The following is a 19,973-nucleotide window of genomic DNA, read 5'->3' on the forward strand; positions in this document are numbered from 1 at the left end:
GCTTGCCTATTGTAGATTCACTCTTCACAGTCTGGTGCAGGTCTGCAATTCTTTTCCTGGTGTCCTTCAACAGCTCTTTGGTCTTGGCCATAGTGGAGTTTGGAGTCTGACTGTTTGAGGCTGTGGACAGGTGTCTTTTATACAGATAACGAGTTCAAACAGGTTTATTAATTAATACAGGTAACGAGTGGAGGACAGAAGAGCTTCTTAAAGAAGAAGTTACAGGTCTGTGAGAGCCAGAGATCTTCCTTGTTTGAAGTGACCAAATACTTATTTTCCACTATAATATACAAATACATTATTTAAAATTCCTACAATGTGAATTCCTGGATTTTTTTCCCACATTCTGTCTCTCACAGTTGAAGTGTATCTATGATGAAAATTACAGACCTCTGTCATCATTTTAAGTGGGAGAACTTGCACAATCGGTGGCTGACTAAATACTTTTTTGCCCCACTGTACCTATGTCTATATATATTTATATACACACATATATATATCATATATGTGTGTATATATACATATCTATTATATATATACAGTATATATGAATGATGGAGATATATATATATATATATAATACATATGTATATATTATATATATAACATATATATACACACATAGTATATACATATATATATAAAATATACACACATATGTATATATATATACATATGTATATATAAACATATATACATGCATATATATATACATATATGTATATATACATGCATATATATATACACATATATATGTATATACATATATATATATATATATGTGTATATATATATATATATATATATACATATATGTGTGTATATATATATATATATACATATATATGTTAAGAAGTTATTAAAAAGAAGTTGTAAAAAATAAGTTATTAAAAATACTTTGTTAAAAATAAATTATTAAAAATAAGTCATGAAGAAGTTATTAAAAATAAGTTGTTAAAAAGTTATTAAAAATAAGTAGTTAAAATAAGTCGTTAAAAAGAAGTCTTTGAGTGACATGAAAGACATTTGATGAATCATCACTCAGAAAATATTCCTGATATGAAGTCAAGAAGTCAGTAAATATTAGCGTGATTAAAAGTTTAATAATCAGTTCATCTCCTCAGAATCAACATTCTTTAAATACAAAAATGTCCACTGCAGAGGACGATGCTTCTCTCCGATACATGACGATGTCATTGTGATATCATCACGTTGCTACACAGTAGTTGATTGTGACGTTTCCATGGCAACCCTTGACAACATGGACATGAGCGTTTAGAAATAATCCCCAACTCACTGGACGTTTCAAAATAAAAGTCTTAGAGGTGTGGATGCCCCCTGCTGGCAAAAGCACCTCCCTACACCTTCAGAGTCAACTGGACTTTCCAGACAAGAAAAGAGAAGAAGAAAGTGAGCTGGAAAAAGATTGTTTTTAATTTTCAAACGAGGCGTTGTCACAAAGCGATGACCTCATCGCACGTGGCGACGCCCGGCCATCGCTTCTCCAGTCGCCGTCCAAAACACGTGAAAACTTGCTCGCTCGATGAAGGTCGTCAATGACGACATCCTTGTTGCCGTGACAACGTGAGGACATCACAGCACAACACTTTGGCTTGAGGGGGCGGAGTCAGCACTTTTTCTGTTGCACCTTCTGGAAACACCGTTGAATAAAGTTTCAGACTAAATAAAAAAAGAGAATCTTGGCCCCGCCCCCTCGCCGATATGACAAGAAGGCGTTAAAAAAAAAGGAATGGCGTGTAAAGATGCTGCGTGGTCTCTTTGGAGGAGCTAGAAGTCCATGTTGGTCCAGTCAGGGTCGGTACGGTCTGTACTGAGACGTGCCGCCCAAAGTTCTGTAGTTCTGAGACCACGCCATCCTGGCCCCGCCCACATCCGCTCCGTACCCCGCACCCAATCCCGGCACGCCGAGACCCAGGGCGTCTCCAGGCCGGACTAAGGCGTGACTCAGCATGGCGGGGTAGGAGTAAGGCCCGTGATGCGCGTGTCGGCCCGCCGCAGGAAGTGTGACGGCCTGCATGTTCCTGCCGGGCGTGTTGAAGGAGAACTCCGGAGGAGGACTGCTGGGCTTGGAGGGCGTAGACGTCAGCCGATCCAGCTCGCCTCCCGGCGACGTGAGGGACGAGGGCGCCGTGGAAGCGGAGAGGGCGCCGTAGGCTTCGGCGGCGCCGGCGGGCGAGACGGACGAGGCGGTGAGGAGCGGTCTGCTCCAGTCGTCCTTAAAGATCTGCACGCTCAGCGTGGACACCAGAGGAAGAAGGCGGTTGGTGACGTGAGCCAGGACCAGCTGCTCGTTGGCGTCGCGGCGGATACGAACGTGGGCGGAGCCTGCCTGAAAGGGGCAGATATTGGATTTAGCATCAGCCATGCTACATGTGAGTCGTCAGCTGCCATTAATCATGATTAATACAAAATGGAATATATATATATATATATATATATATATATACATACATATATATATATATATATATATATATATATATACATACATATATATATATATACATACATATATATATATACACATACATATATATATATATATATATAAACACATATATATATATATATATATATACATATATATATATACATATATATATACACATACATACATACACAGTACACATATACATAAATATATAGACACATATATATATACATATGTGTGTGTGTGCGTGTGTGTGTGTGTGTGTGTGTATATATTAGGGCTGCAACAACTAATCGATTAAATCGATTAAAATCAATTATAAAAAATAGTTGGCGATTAATTTAGTCATCAATTCGTTGGATCTATGCTATGTGCATGCACAGAGGCAATTTTATTTTATTTATTTATTAATTTTTTTTAAATAGTTTTTATTTTTTATAAACCTTTATTTATAAACTGCAACATGTACAAACAGCTGAGAAACAATAATCAAAATAAGTATGGTGCCAGTATGCTGTTTTTTCCCCAATAAAATACGGGAAAAAATAGAAATGTAGTTTGTCTCTTTTATCCGATTATTAATCGATTAATCGAAGTAATAATCGACAGATTAATCGATTATCAAATTAATCGTTAGTTGCAGCCCTAATCATAACCCGTGTATCCAGATTCATATCAGATCGCCATTTTAGGTAGAGATGTACACACCGCTTATATATATATATATATATATATATATATACGCACACACATACACATATATATGCATTAATAAATATACATAGATGTATAGAGACATATATATATATATATACATGTGTGCACATACATATATGCATTAGTATATATACATATATATATATATAAATATACACATAATACACATATATACACATGCATGTATAAATCTATATATATACATATGTATATAAATGTATGGATATATATACACATATATATACATATGTATATAAATGTATAGATATATATACATACATACTGTATATAGATATATACATTTATACACATATACACATACCCGGTACATATATACAAATGTATACACATATATACATTTATACACATATAAATATATGTATACAAATACATACGGTATATACACATACATATATATATACCAATATATAAATATATATACATACATACATGTTGTCTAAGTTGTTACTGAACTACAATGAATCTTTTCAACAAGATGTTCTTAAAAATCGTCAATGTCCACGATTCTTCTCAAATCTCAGCCTTCCCTTTATCCTTCCGCACACACGCACACACACACACACACACACACACACACACACACACACACACACACACACACACACACACACACACACACACACACACACACACACACACACACACACACACACACACACACACACACACACACACACACACACACACACACTCCCAGGGGGGGTCAAATAGGTTTGGACAGCTGCTCTGTTAGCAGTTGGCCAACAAGCAACACTCATGTATGTGCACTACCATCAGCCACAAATCACACACACACACACACACACACACACACACACACACACACACACACACACAAGTACAAACACGCACACACACAGATGATCTAGACGAGGGTGTGGTCCACCTACAGGCCAGTAGAGGTAGTGCACAAAGTTAAAAGCCAAAAGAAGAACTGTAGAAGCAAAGTGAGACAGCAGGAGAGGAAGAGGAGGTGGAAGAAGACGAAGAAAGTACCAGCGATCCAAAGCCGACCGTCCAAAAGTGCTCATTGCGAACTTCCAGCACGCCGTCCAACGTGGATACCTGATTGGACACACAGACAACCGTTAGCCAATGGACACACGCATGACACCTCATGAAAAACACTCACCTCTCGCAGCAACTTGTCCAACTGGCCAATGACGTGAGAGGGCGTGGTCTGCAGAGTCACATGATCAGCAAACATACAGGAAGTGATAAAGTTGTGTGCTAAGAATGTAGCGAAATAAGTAAATAGAATAACTGACATACAGTTTGTACCTAAATGCTATTGTTTCATGTCAGTCATTCATGTAAATATGTCACCAAGTCATGATGTAAATATGTCACTATGTAGGCAGGTATATAAGTAAATATGTCACTAAGTCATGATGTAAATATGTCGCTACATAGGCAGGTATATAAGTAAATATGTCACTACGTAGGCAGGTATATAAGTAAATATGTCACCAAGTAATGATGTAAATATGTCACTACGTAGGCAGGTATATAAGTAAATATGTCACCAAGTCATGATGTAAATATGTCACTAAGTAATGATGTAAATATGTCACTACGTAGGCAGGTATATAAGTAAATGTGTCACTAAGTAATGATGTAAATATGTCACTACGTAGGCAGGTATATAAGTAAATATGTCACCAAGTCATCATGTAAATATGTCACTAAGCAATGATGTAAATATGTCACTAAGTCATGATGTAAATATGTCGCTACATAGGCAGGTATATAAGTAAATATGTCACTACGTAGGCAGGTATATAAGTAAATATGTCACCAAGTAATGATGTAAATATGTCACTACGTAGGCAGGTATATAAGTAAATATGTCACCAAGTCATGATGTAAATATGTCACTACGTAGGCAGGTATATAAGTAAATATGTCACCAAGTCATGATGTAAATATGTCACTACGTAGGCAGGTATATAAGTAAATATGTCACCAAGTAATGATGTAAATATGTCACTACGTAGGCAGGTATATAAGTAAATGTGTCACTAAGTAATGATGTAAATATGTCACTACGTAGGCAGGTATATAAGTAAATATGTCACCAAGTCATGATGTAAATATGTCACTAAGTAATGATGTAAATATGTCACTACGTAGGCAGGTATATAAGTAAATATGTCACCAAGTAATGATGTAAATATGTCACTACGTAGGCAGGTATATAAGTAAATATGTCACCAAGTAATGATGTAAATATGTCACTACGTAGGCAGGTATATAAGTAAATATGTCACCAAGTAATGATGTAAATATGTCACTACATAGGCAGGTATATAAGTAAATATGTCACCAAGTAATGATGTAAATATGTCACTACGTAGGCAGGTATATAAGTAAATGTGTCACTAAGTAATGATGTAAATATGTCACTACGTAGGCAGGTATATAAGTAAATATGTCACCAAGTCATGATGTAAATATGTCACTACGTAGGCAGGTATATAAGTAAATATGTCACCAAGTAATGATGTAAATATGTCACTACGTAGGCAGGTATATAAGTAAATGTGTCACTAAGTAATGATGTAAATATGTCACTACGTAGGCAGGTATATAAGTAAATATGTCACCAAGTCATGATGTAAATATGTCACTAAGTAATGATGTAAATATGTCACTACGTAGGCAGGTATATAAGTAAATATGTCACCAAGTAATGATGTAAATATGTCACTACGTAGGCAGGTATATAAGTAAATATGTCACCAAGTAATGATGTAAATATGTCACTACATAGGCAGGTATATAAGTAAATATGTCACCAAGTAATGATGTAAATATGTCACTACGTAGGCAGGTATATAAGTAAATATGTCACCAAGTAATGATGTAAATATGTCACTACGTAGGAAGGTATATAAGTAAATATGTCACTACGTAGGCAGGTATATAAGTAAATATGTCACCAAGTAATGATGTAAATATGTCACTACGTAGGCAGGTATATAAGTAAATATGTCACTACGTAGGCAGGTATATAAGTAAATATGTCACCAAGTCATGATGTAAATATGTCACTACGTAGGCAGGTATATAAGTAAATATGTCACTACGTAGGCAGGTATATACCATACCATACCATACCAACTTTATTTATAAAGCCCTTTTAAGACAAGCACAGTTGAAAAACAAAGGGCTGTACACCACAAAGAAATGGAGGCAAAGGACAGACTAAAAAAATAACATTTAAAACAGAAATAAAAATACACATTTAAAAAGCAAATATAAATTACCCTAAGAACAGTTTGTTAGATAAAAACAGTTTAAAAGTTAAAAACAGTTAAAAAAGTTAAAAGCTAAAAACAGTTTAAAGTCTCATGCTGGGTTATATATAATATATAACCCAACTTATATATATATATATATATATATATAAGTAAATATGTCACTAAGTAATGATGTAAATATGTCACTACGTAGGCAGGTATATAAGTAAATATGTCACTAAGTAATGATGTAAATATGTCACTACGTAGGCAGGTATATAAGTAAATATGTCACTAAGTAATGATGTAAATATGTCACTACGTAGGCAGGTATATAAGTAAATATGTCACTACGTAGGCAGGTATATAAGTAAATATGTCACTAAGTAATGATGTAAATATGTCATTATGTAGGCAGGTATATAAGTAAATATGTCACTACATAGGAAGGTATATAAGTAAATATGTCACCAAGTCATGATGTAAATATGTCACTACGTAGGCAGGCATATAAGTAAATATGTCACCAAGTAATGATGTAAATATGTCACTATGTAGGCAGGTATATAAGTAAATATGTCACTACATAGGAAGGTATATAAGTAAATATGTCACTACGTAGGCAGGTATATAAGTAAATATGTCACTAAGTAATGATGTAAATATGTCATTACGTGGGCAGGCATATAAGTAAATATGTCACTACATAGGAAGGTATATAAGTAAATATGTCACCAAGTAATGATGTAAATATGTCACTACGTAGGCAGGTATATAAGTAAATATGTCACTACATAGGCAGGTATATAAGTAAATATGTCACTAAGTAATGATGTAAATATGTCATTACGTAGGCAGGCATATAAGTAAATATGTCACCAAGTCATGATGTAAATATGACACTACGTAGACAGGTATATAAGTAAATATGTCACTAAGTCATGATGTAAATATGTCATTATGTAGGCAGGTATATAAGTAAATATGTCACTACATAGGCAGGTATATAAGTAAATATGTCACTAAGTAATGATGTAAATATGTCATTACGTAGGCAGGTATATAAGTAAATATGTCACTACATAGGAAGGTATATAAGTAAATATGTCACCAAGTCATGATGTAAATATGTCACTACGTAGGCAGGTATATAAGTAAATATGTCACCAAGTAATGATGTAAATATGTCACTATGTAGGCAGGTATATAAGTAAATATGTCACTACATAGGAAGGTATATAAGTAAATATGTCACTACGTAGGCAGGTATATAAGTAAATATGTCACTACATAGGCAGGTATATAAGTAAATATGTCACCAAGTCATGATGTAAATATGTCACTACATAGGCAGGTATATAAGTAAATATGTCACTACATAGGCAGGTATATAAGTAAATATGTCACTAAGTAATGATGTAAATATATCATTACGTGGGCAGGCATATAAGTAAATATGTCACTACATAGGAAGGTATATAAGTAAATATGTCACCAAGTCATGATGTAAATATGACACTACGTAGACAGGTATATAAGTAAATATGTCACCAAGTCATGATGTAAATATGTCACTACGTAGGCAGGTATATAAGTAAATATGTCACTACATAGGCAGGTATATAAGTAAATATGTCACTAAGTAATGATGTAAATATGTCATTACGTAGGCAGGCATATAAGTAAATATGTCACTACATAGGAAGGTATATAAGTAAATATGTCACCAAGTCATGATGTAAATATGTCACTACGTAGACAGGTGTATAAGTAAATATGTCACCAAGTAATGATGTAAATATGTCACTACGTAGGCAGGTATATAAGTAAATATGTCACTACATAGGCAGGTATATAAGTAAATATGTCACCAAGTCATGATGTAAATATGTCACTACATAGGCAGGTATATAAGTAAATATGTCACTACATAGGCAGGTATATAAGTAAATATGTCACTAAGTAATGATGTAAATATATCATTACGTGGGCAGGCATATAAGTAAATATGTCACTACATAGGAAGGTGTATAAGTAAATATGTCACCAAGTCATGATGTAAATATGACACTACGTAGACAGGTATATAAGTAAATATGTCACCAAGTCATGATGTAAATATGTCACTACGTAGGCAGGTATATAAGTAAATATGTCACTACATAGGCAGGTATATAAGTAAATATGTCACTAAGTAATGATGTAAATATGTCATTACGTAGGCAGGTATATAAGTAAATATGTCACTACGTAGGCAGGTATATAAGTAAATATGTCACTAAGTAATGATGTAAATATGTCATTACGTGGGCAGGCATATAAGTAAATATGTCACTACATAGGAAGGTATATAAGTAAATATGTCACCAAGTAATGATGTAAATATGTCACTACGTAGGCAGGTATATAAGTAAATATGTCACTACATAGGCAGGTATATAAGTAAATATGTCACTAAGTAATGATGTAAATATGTCATTACGTAGGCAGGCATATAAGTAAATATGTCACCAAGTCATGATGTAAATATGACACTACGTAGACAGGTATATAAGTAAATATGTCACCAAGTAATGATGTAAATATGTCACTACGTAGGCAGGTATATAAGTAAATATGTCACTACATAGGCAGGTATATAAGTAAATATGTCACCAAGTCATGATGTAAATATGTCACTACATAGGCAGGTATATAAGTAAATATGTCACTACATAGGCAGGTATATAAGTAAATATGTCACTAAGTAATGATGTAAATATATCATTACGTGGGCAGGCATATAAGTAAATATGTCACTACATAGGAAGGTGTATAAGTAAATATGTCACCAAGTCATGATGTAAATATGACACTACGTAGACAGGTATATAAGTAAATATGTCACCAAGTCATGATGTAAATATGTCACTACGTAGGCAGGTATATAAGTAAATATGTCACTACATAGGCAGGTATATAAGTAAATATGTCACTAAGTAATGATGTAAATATGTCATTACGTAGGCAGGTATATAAGTAAATATGTCACTACATAGGAAGGTATATAAGTAAATATGTCACCAAGTCATGATGTAAATATGTCACTACGTAGGCAGGTATATAAGTAAATATGTCACCAAGTAATGATGTAAATATGTCACTATGTAGGCAGGTATATAAGTAAATATGTCACTACATAGGAAGGTATATAAGTAAATATGTCACTACGTAGGCAGGTATATAAGTAAATATGTCACCAAGTCATGATGTAAATATGTCACTACGTAGGCAGGTATATAAGTAAATATGTCACTACGTAGGCAGGTATATACCATACCATACCATACCAACTTTATTTATAAAGCCCTTTTAAGACAAGCACAGTTGAAAAACAAAGGGCTGTACACCACAAAGAAATGGAGGCAAAGGACAGACTAAAAAAATAACATTTAAAACAGAAATAAAAATACACATTTAAAAAGCAAATATAAATTACCCTAAGAACAGTTTGTTAGATAAAAACAGTTTAAAAGTTAAAAACAGTTAAAAAAGTTAAAAGCTAAAAACAGTTTAAAGTCTCATGCTGGGTTATATATAATATATATAACCCAACTTATATATATATATATATATATATATATAAGTAAATATGTCACTAAGTAATGATGTAAATATGTCACTACGTAGGCAGGTATATAAGTAAATATGTCACTACGTAGGCAGGTATATAAGTAAATATGTCACTAAGTAATGATGTAAATATGTCATTATGTAGGCAGGTATATAAGTAAATATGTCACTACATAGGAAGGTATATAAGTAAATATGTCACCAAGTCATGATGTAAATATGTCACTACGTAGGCAGGCATATAAGTAAATATGTCACCAAGTAATGATGTAAATATGTCACTATGTAGGCAGGTATATAAGTAAATATGTCACTACATAGGAAGGTATATAAGTAAATATGTCACTACGTAGGCAGGTATATAAGTAAATATGTCACTAAGTAATGATGTAAATATGTCATTACGTGGGCAGGCATATAAGTAAATATGTCACTACATAGGAAGGTATATAAGTAAATATGTCACCAAGTAATGATGTAAATATGTCACTACGTAGGCAGGTATATAAGTAAATATGTCACTACATAGGCAGGTATATAAGTAAATATGTCACTAAGTAATGATGTAAATATGTCATTACGTAGGCAGGCATATAAGTAAATATGTCACCAAGTCATGATGTAAATATGACACTACGTAGACAGGTATATAAGTAAATATGTCACTAAGTCATGATGTAAATATGTCATTATGTAGGCAGGTATATAAGTAAATATGTCACTACATAGGCAGGTATATAAGTAAATATGTCACTAAGTAATGATGTAAATATGTCATTACGTAGGCAGGTATATAAGTAAATATGTCACTACATAGGAAGGTATATAAGTAAATATGTCACCAAGTCATGATGTAAATATGTCACTACGTAGGCAGGTATATAAGTAAATATGTCACCAAGTAATGATGTAAATATGTCACTATGTAGGCAGGTATATAAGTAAATATGTCACTACATAGGAAGGTATATAAGTAAATATGTCACTACGTAGGCAGGTATATAAGTAAATATGTCACTACATAGGCAGGTATATAAGTAAATATGTCACCAAGTCATGATGTAAATATGTCACTACATAGGCAGGTATATAAGTAAATATGTCACTACATAGGCAGGTATATAAGTAAATATGTCACTAAGTAATGATGTAAATATATCATTACGTGGGCAGGCATATAAGTAAATATGTCACTACATAGGAAGGTATATAAGTAAATATGTCACCAAGTCATGATGTAAATATGACACTACGTAGACAGGTATATAAGTAAATATGTCACCAAGTCATGATGTAAATATGTCACTACGTAGGCAGGTATATAAGTAAATATGTCACTACATAGGCAGGTATATAAGTAAATATGTCACTAAGTAATGATGTAAATATGTCATTACGTAGGCAGGCATATAAGTAAATATGTCACTACATAGGAAGGTATATAAGTAAATATGTCACCAAGTCATGATGTAAATATGTCACTACGTAGACAGGTGTATAAGTAAATATGTCACCAAGTAATGATGTAAATATGTCACTACGTAGGCAGGTATATAAGTAAATATGTCACTACATAGGCAGGTATATAAGTAAATATGTCACCAAGTCATGATGTAAATATGTCACTACATAGGCAGGTATATAAGTAAATATGTCACTACATAGGCAGGTATATAAGTAAATATGTCACTAAGTAATGATGTAAATATATCATTACGTGGGCAGGCATATAAGTAAATATGTCACTACATAGGAAGGTGTATAAGTAAATATGTCACCAAGTCATGATGTAAATATGACACTACGTAGACAGGTATATAAGTAAATATGTCACCAAGTCATGATGTAAATATGTCACTACGTAGGCAGGTATATAAGTAAATATGTCACTACATAGGCAGGTATATAAGTAAATATGTCACTAAGTAATGATGTAAATATGTCATTACGTAGGCAGGTATATAAGTAAATATGTCACTACGTAGGCAGGTATATAAGTAAATATGTCACTAAGTAATGATGTAAATATGTCATTACGTGGGCAGGCATATAAGTAAATATGTCACTACATAGGAAGGTATATAAGTAAATATGTCACCAAGTAATGATGTAAATATGTCACTACGTAGGCAGGTATATAAGTAAATATGTCACTACATAGGCAGGTATATAAGTAAATATGTCACTAAGTAATGATGTAAATATGTCATTACGTAGGCAGGCATATAAGTAAATATGTCACCAAGTCATGATGTAAATATGACACTACGTAGACAGGTATATAAGTAAATATGTCACCAAGTAATGATGTAAATATGTCACTACGTAGGCAGGTATATAAGTAAATATGTCACTACATAGGCAGGTATATAAGTAAATATGTCACCAAGTCATGATGTAAATATGTCACTACATAGGCAGGTATATAAGTAAATATGTCACTACATAGGCAGGTATATAAGTAAATATGTCACTAAGTAATGATGTAAATATATCATTACGTGGGCAGGCATATAAGTAAATATGTCACTACATAGGAAGGTGTATAAGTAAATATGTCACCAAGTCATGATGTAAATATGACACTACGTAGACAGGTATATAAGTAAATATGTCACCAAGTCATGATGTAAATATGTCACTACGTAGGCAGGTATATAAGTAAATATGTCACTACATAGGCAGGTATATAAGTAAATATGTCACTAAGTAATGATGTAAATATGTCATTACGTAGGCAGGTATATAAGTAAATATGTCACTACATAGGAAGGTATATAAGTAAATATGTCACCAAGTCATGATGTAAATATGTCACTACGTAGGCAGGTATATAAGTAAATATGTCACCAAGTAATGATGTAAATATGTCACTACGTAGGCAGGTATATAAGTAAATGTGTCACTAAGTAATGATGTAAATATGTCACTACGTAGGCAGGTATATAAGTAAATATGTCACCAAGTCATGATGTAAATATGTCACTACGTAGGCAGGTATATAAGTAAATATGTCACCAAGTAATGATGTAAATATGTCACTACGTAGGCAGGTATATAAGTAAATGTGTCACTAAGTAATGATGTAAATATGTCACTACGTAGGCAGGTATATAAGTAAATATGTCACCAAGTCATGATGTAAATATGTCACTAAGTAATGATGTAAATATGTCACTACGTAGGCAGGTATATAAGTAAATATGTCACCAAGTAATGATGTAAATATGTCACTACGTAGGCAGGTATATAAGTAAATATGTCACCAAGTAATGATGTAAATATGTCACTACATAGGCAGGTATATAAGTAAATATGTCACCAAGTAATGATGTAAATATGTCACTACGTAGGCAGGTATATAAGTAAATATGTCACCAAGTAATGATGTAAATATGTCACTACGTAGGAAGGTATATAAGTAAATATGTCACTACGTAGGCAGGTATATAAGTAAATATGTCACCAAGTAATGATGTAAATATGTCACTACGTAGGCAGGTATATAAGTAAATATGTCACTACGTAGGCAGGTATATACCATACCATACCATACCAACTTTATTTATAAAGCCCTTTTAAGACAAGCACAGTTGAAAAACAAAGGGCTGTACACCACAAAGAAATGGAGGCAAAGGACAGACTAAAAAAATAACATTTAAAACAGAAATAAAAATACACATTTAAAAAGCAAATATAAATTACCCTAAGAACAGTTTGTTAGATAAAAACAGTTTAAAAGTTAAAAACAGTTAAAAAAGTTAAAAGCTAAAAACAGTTTAAAGTCTCATGCTGGGTTATATATAATATATAACCCAACTTATATATATATATATATATATATATATAAGTAAATATGTCACTAAGTAATGATGTAAATATGTCACTACGTAGGCAGGTATATAAGTAAATATGTCACTAAGTAATGATGTAAATATGTCACTACGTAGGCAGGTATATAAGTAAATATGTCACTAAGTAATGATGTAAATATGTCACTACGTAGGCAGGTATATAAGTAAATATGTCACTACGTAGGCAGGTATATAAGTAAATATGTCACTAAGTAATGATGTAAATATGTCATTATGTAGGCAGGTATATAAGTAAATATGTCACTACATAGGAAGGTATATAAGTAAATATGTCACCAAGTCATGATGTAAATATGTCACTACGTAGGCAGGCATATAAGTAAATATGTCACCAAGTAATGATGTAAATATGTCACTATGTAGGCAGGTATATAAGTAAATATGTCACTACATAGGAAGGTATATAAGTAAATATGTCACTACGTAGGCAGGTATATAAGTAAATATGTCACTAAGTAATGATGTAAATATGTCATTACGTGGGCAGGCATATAAGTAAATATGTCACTACATAGGAAGGTATATAAGTAAATATGTCACCAAGTAATGATGTAAATATGTCACTACGTAGGCAGGTATATAAGTAAATATGTCACTACATAGGCAGGTATATAAGTAAATATGTCACTAAGTAATGATGTAAATATGTCATTACGTAGGCAGGCATATAAGTAAATATGTCACCAAGTCATGATGTAAATATGACACTACGTAGACAGGTATATAAGTAAATATGTCACTAAGTCATGATGTAAATATGTCATTATGTAGGCAGGTATATAAGTAAATATGTCACTACATAGGCAGGTATATAAGTAAATATGTCACTAAGTAATGATGTAAATATGTCATTACGTAGGCAGGTATATAAGTAAATATGTCACTACATAGGAAGGTATATAAGTAAATATGTCACCAAGTCATGATGTAAATATGTCACTACGTAGGCAGGTATATAAGTAAATATGTCACCAAGTAATGATGTAAATATGTCACTATGTAGGCAGGTATATAAGTAAATATGTCACTACATAGGAAGGTATATAAGTAAATATGTCACTACGTAGGCAGGTATATAAGTAAATATGTCACTACATAGGCAGGTATATAAGTAAATATGTCACCAAGTCATGATGTAAATATGTCACTACATAGGCAGGTATATAAGTAAATATGTCACTACATAGGCAGGTATATAAGTAAATATGTCACTAAGTAATGATGTAAATATATCATTACGTGGGCAGGCATATAAGTAAATATGTCACTACATAGGAAGGTATATAAGTAAATATGTCACCAAGTCATGATGTAAATATGACACTACGTAGACAGGTATATAAGTAAATATGTCACCAAGTCATGATGTAAATATGTCACTACGTAGGCAGGTATATAAGTAAATATGTCACTACATAGGCAGGTATATAAGTAAATATGTCACTAAGTAATGATGTAAATATGTCATTACGTAGGCAGGCATATAAGTAAATATGTCACTACATAGGAAGGTATATAAGTAAATATGTCACCAAGTCATGATGTAAATATGTCACTACGTAGACAGGTGTATAAGTAAATATGTCACCAAGTAATGATGTAAATATGTCACTACGTAGGCAGGTATATAAGTAAATATGTCACTACATAGGCAGGTATATAAGTAAATATGTCACCAAGTCATGATGTAAATATGTCACTACATAGGCAGGTATATAAGTAAATATGTCACTACATAGGCAGGTATATAAGTAAATATGTCACTAAGTAATGATGTAAATATATCATTACGTGGGCAGGCATATAAGTAAATATGTCACTACATAGGAAGGTGTATAAGTAAATATGTCACCAAGTCATGATGTAAATATGACACTACGTAGACAGGTATATAAGTAAATATGTCACCAAGTCATGATGTAAATATGTCACTACGTAGGCAGGTATATAAGTAAATATGTCACTACATAGGCAGGTATATAAGTAAATATGTCACTAAGTAATGATGTAAATATGTCATTACGTAGGCAGGTATATAAGTAAATATGTCACTACGTAGGCAGGTATATAAGTAAATATGTCACTAAGTAATGATGTAAATATGTCATTACGTGGGCAGGCATATAAGTAAATATGTCACTACATAGGAAGGTATATAAGTAAATATGTCACCAAGTAATGATGTAAATATGTCACTACGTAGGCAGGTATATAAGTAAATATGTCACTACATAGGCAGGTATATAAGTAAATATGTCACTAAGTAATGATGTAAATATGTCATTACGTAGGCAGGCATATAAGTAAATATGTCACCAAGTCATGATGTAAATATGACACTACGTAGACAGGTATATAAGTAAATATGTCACTAAGTCATGATGTAAATATGTCATTATGTAGGCAGGTATATAAGTAAATATGTCACTACATAGGCAGGTATATAAGTAAATATGTCACTAAGTAATGATGTAAATATGTCATTACGTAGGCAGGTATATAAGTAAATATGTCACTACATAGGAAGGTATATAAGTAAATATGTCACCAAGTCATGATGTAAATATGTCACTACGTAGGCAGGTATATAAGTAAATATGTCACCAAGTAATGATGTAAATATGTCACTATGTAGGCAGGTATATAAGTAAATATGTCACTACATAGGAAGGTATATAAGTAAATATGTCACTACGTAGGCAGGTATATAAGTAAATATGTCACTACATAGGCAGGTATATAAGTAAATATGTCACCAAGTCATGATGTAAATATGTCACTACATAGGCAGGTATATAAGTAAATATGTCACTACATAGGCAGGTATATAAGTAAATATGTCACTAAGTAATGATGTAAATATATCATTACGTGGGCAGGCATATAAGTAAATATGTCACTACATAGGAAGGTATATAAGTAAATATGTCACCAAGTCATGATGTAAATATGACACTACGTAGACAGGTATATAAGTAAATATGTCACCAAGTCATGATGTAAATATGTCACTACGTAGGCAGGTATATAAGTAAATATGTCACTACATAGGCAGGTATATAAGTAAATATGTCACTAAGTAATGATGTAAATATGTCATTACGTAGGCAGGCATATAAGTAAATATGTCACTACATAGGAAGGTATATAAGTAAATATGTCACCAAGTCATGATGTAAATATGTCACTACGTAGACAGGTGTATAAGTAAATATGTCACCAAGTAATGATGTAAATATGTCACTACGTAGGCAGGTATATAAGTAAATATGTCACTACATAGGCAGGTATATAAGTAAATATGTCACCAAGTCATGATGTAAATATGTCACTACATAGGCAGGTATATAAGTAAATATGTCACTACATAGGCAGGTATATAAGTAAATATGTCACTAAGTAATGATGTAAATATATCATTACGTGGGCAGGCATATAAGTAAATATGTCACTACATAGGAAGGTGTATAAGTAAATATGTCACCAAGTCATGATGTAAATATGACACTACGTAGACAGGTATATAAGTAAATATGTCACCAAGTCATGATGTAAATATGTCACTACGTAGGCAGGTATATAAGTAAATATGTCACTACATAGGCAGGTATATAAGTAAATATGTCACTAAGTAATGATGTAAATATGTCATTACGTAGGCAGGTATATAAGTAAATATGTCACTACGTAGGCAGGTATATAAGTAAATATGTCACTAAGTAATGATGTAAATATGTCATTACGTGGGCAGGCATATAAGTAAATATGTCACTACATAGGAAGGTATATAAGTAAATATGTCACCAAGTAATGATGTAAATATGTCACTACGTAGGCAGGTATATAAGTAAATATGTCACTACATAGGCAGGTATATAAGTAAATATGTCACTAAGTAATGATGTAAATATGTCATTACGTAGGCAGGCATATAAGTAAATATGTCACCAAGTCATGATGTAAATATGACACTACGTAGACAGGTATATAAGTAAATATGTCACCAAGTAATGATGTAAATATGTCACTACGTAGGCAGGTATATAAGTAAATATGTCACTACATAGGCAGGTATATAAGTAAATATGTCACCAAGTCATGATGTAAATATGTCACTACATAGGCAGGTATATAAGTAAATATGTCACTACATAGGCAGGTATATAAGTAAATATGTCACTAAGTAATGATGTAAATATATCATTACGTGGGCAGGCATATAAGTAAATATGTCACTACATAGGAAGGTGTATAAGTAAATATGTCACCAAGTCATGATGTAAATATGACACTACGTAGACAGGTATATAAGTAAATATGTCACCAAGTCATGATGTAAATATGTCACTACGTAGGCAGGTATATAAGTAAATATGTCACTACATAGGCAGGTATATAAGTAAATATGTCACTAAGTAATGATGTAAATATGTCATTACGTAGGCAGGTATATAAGTAAATATGTCACTACATAGGAAGGTATATAAGTAAATATGTCACCAAGTCATGATGTAAATATGTCACTACGTAGGCAGGTATATAAGTAAATATGTCACCAAGTAATGATGTAAATATGTCACTATGTAGGCAGGTATATAAGTAAATATGTCACTACATAGGAAGGTATATAAGTAAATATGTCACTACGTAGGCAGGTATATAAGTAAATATGTCACCAAGTCATGATGTAAATATGTCACTACGTAGGCAGGTATATAAGTAAATATGTCACTACGTAGGCAGGTATATACCATACCATACCATACCAACTTTATTTATAAAGCCCTTTTAAGACAAGCACAGTTGAAAAACAAAGGGCTGTACACCACAAAGAAATGGAGGCAAAGGACAGACTAAAAAAATAACATTTAAAACAGAAATAAAAATACACATTTAAAAAGCAAATATAAATTACCCTAAGAACAGTTTGTTAGATAAAAACAGTTTAAAAGTTAAAAACAGTTAAAAAAGTTAAAAGCTAAAAACAGTTTAAAGTCTCATGCTGGGTTATATATAATATATATAACCCAACTTATATATATATATATATATATATATATAAGTAAATATGTCACTAAGTAATGATGTAAATATGTCACTACGTAGGCAGGTATATAAGTAAATATGTCACTACGTAGGCAGGTATATAAGTAAATATGTCACTAAGTAATGATGTAAATATGTCATTATGTAGGCAGGTATATAAGTAAATATGTCACTACATAGGAAGGTATATAAGTAAATATGTCACCAAGTCATGATGTAAATATGTCACTACGTAGGCAGGCATATAAGTAAATATGTCACCAAGTAATGATGTAAATATGTCACTATGTAGGCAGGTATATAAGTAAATATGTCACTACATAGGAAGGTATATAAGTAAATATGTCACTACGTAGGCAGGTATATAAGTAAATATGTCACTAAGTAATGATGTAAATATGTCATTACGTGGGCAGGCATATAAGTAAATATGTCACTACATAGGAAGGTATATAAGTAAATATGTCACCAAGTAATGATGTAAATATGTCACTACGTAGGCAGGTATATAAGTAAATATGTCACTACATAGGCAGGTATATAAGTAAATATGTCACTAAGTAATGATGTAAATATGTCATTACGTAGGCAGGCATATAAGTAAATATGTCACCAAGTCATGATGTAAATATGACACTACGTAGACAGGTATATAAGTAAATATGTCACTAAGTCATGATGTAAATATGTCATTATGTAGGCAGGTATATAAGTAAATATGTCACTACATAGGCAGGTATATAAGTAAATATGTCACTAAGTAATGATGTAAATATGTCATTACGTAGGCAGGTATATAAGTAAATATGTCACTACATAGGAAGGTATATAAGTAAATATGTCACCAAGTCATGATGTAAATATGTCACTACGTAGGCAGGTATATAAGTAAATATGTCACCAAGTAATGATGTAAATATGTCACTATGTAGGCAGGTATATAAGTAAATATGTCACTACATAGGAAGGTATATAAGTAAATATGTCACTACGTAGGCAGGTATATAA

At 32.4% G+C, this 19,973-nt stretch overlaps 1 protein-coding gene across 1 annotated transcript in view; it reads right to left on the bottom strand.

The window, feature by feature from the left end:
* Positions 1-1,083: 1,083 nt before the first annotated feature.
* The window catches only part of slc30a6 (solute carrier family 30 member 6), a 91,519-nt gene continuing 72,629 nt past the window's right edge, over positions 1,084-19,973 (bottom strand). The window contains exons 13-15 of the mRNA XM_061967895.1: positions 4,323-4,370; positions 4,187-4,255; positions 1,084-2,350 (exon numbers count right to left, since the gene is read on the bottom strand). Coding sequence (XP_061823879.1) covers positions 1,811-2,350; positions 4,187-4,255; positions 4,323-4,370 — 657 coding nt within the window. The 3' untranslated portion in view covers positions 1,084-1,810. The remainder of the gene's footprint in view (positions 2,351-4,186; positions 4,256-4,322; positions 4,371-19,973) is intronic.

The sequence above is a fragment of the Nerophis lumbriciformis genome, linkage group LG02, assembly GCF_033978685.3.
Source record: "Nerophis lumbriciformis linkage group LG02, RoL_Nlum_v2.1, whole genome shotgun sequence".
Taxonomy (NCBI): domain Eukaryota; kingdom Metazoa; phylum Chordata; class Actinopteri; order Syngnathiformes; family Syngnathidae; genus Nerophis; species Nerophis lumbriciformis.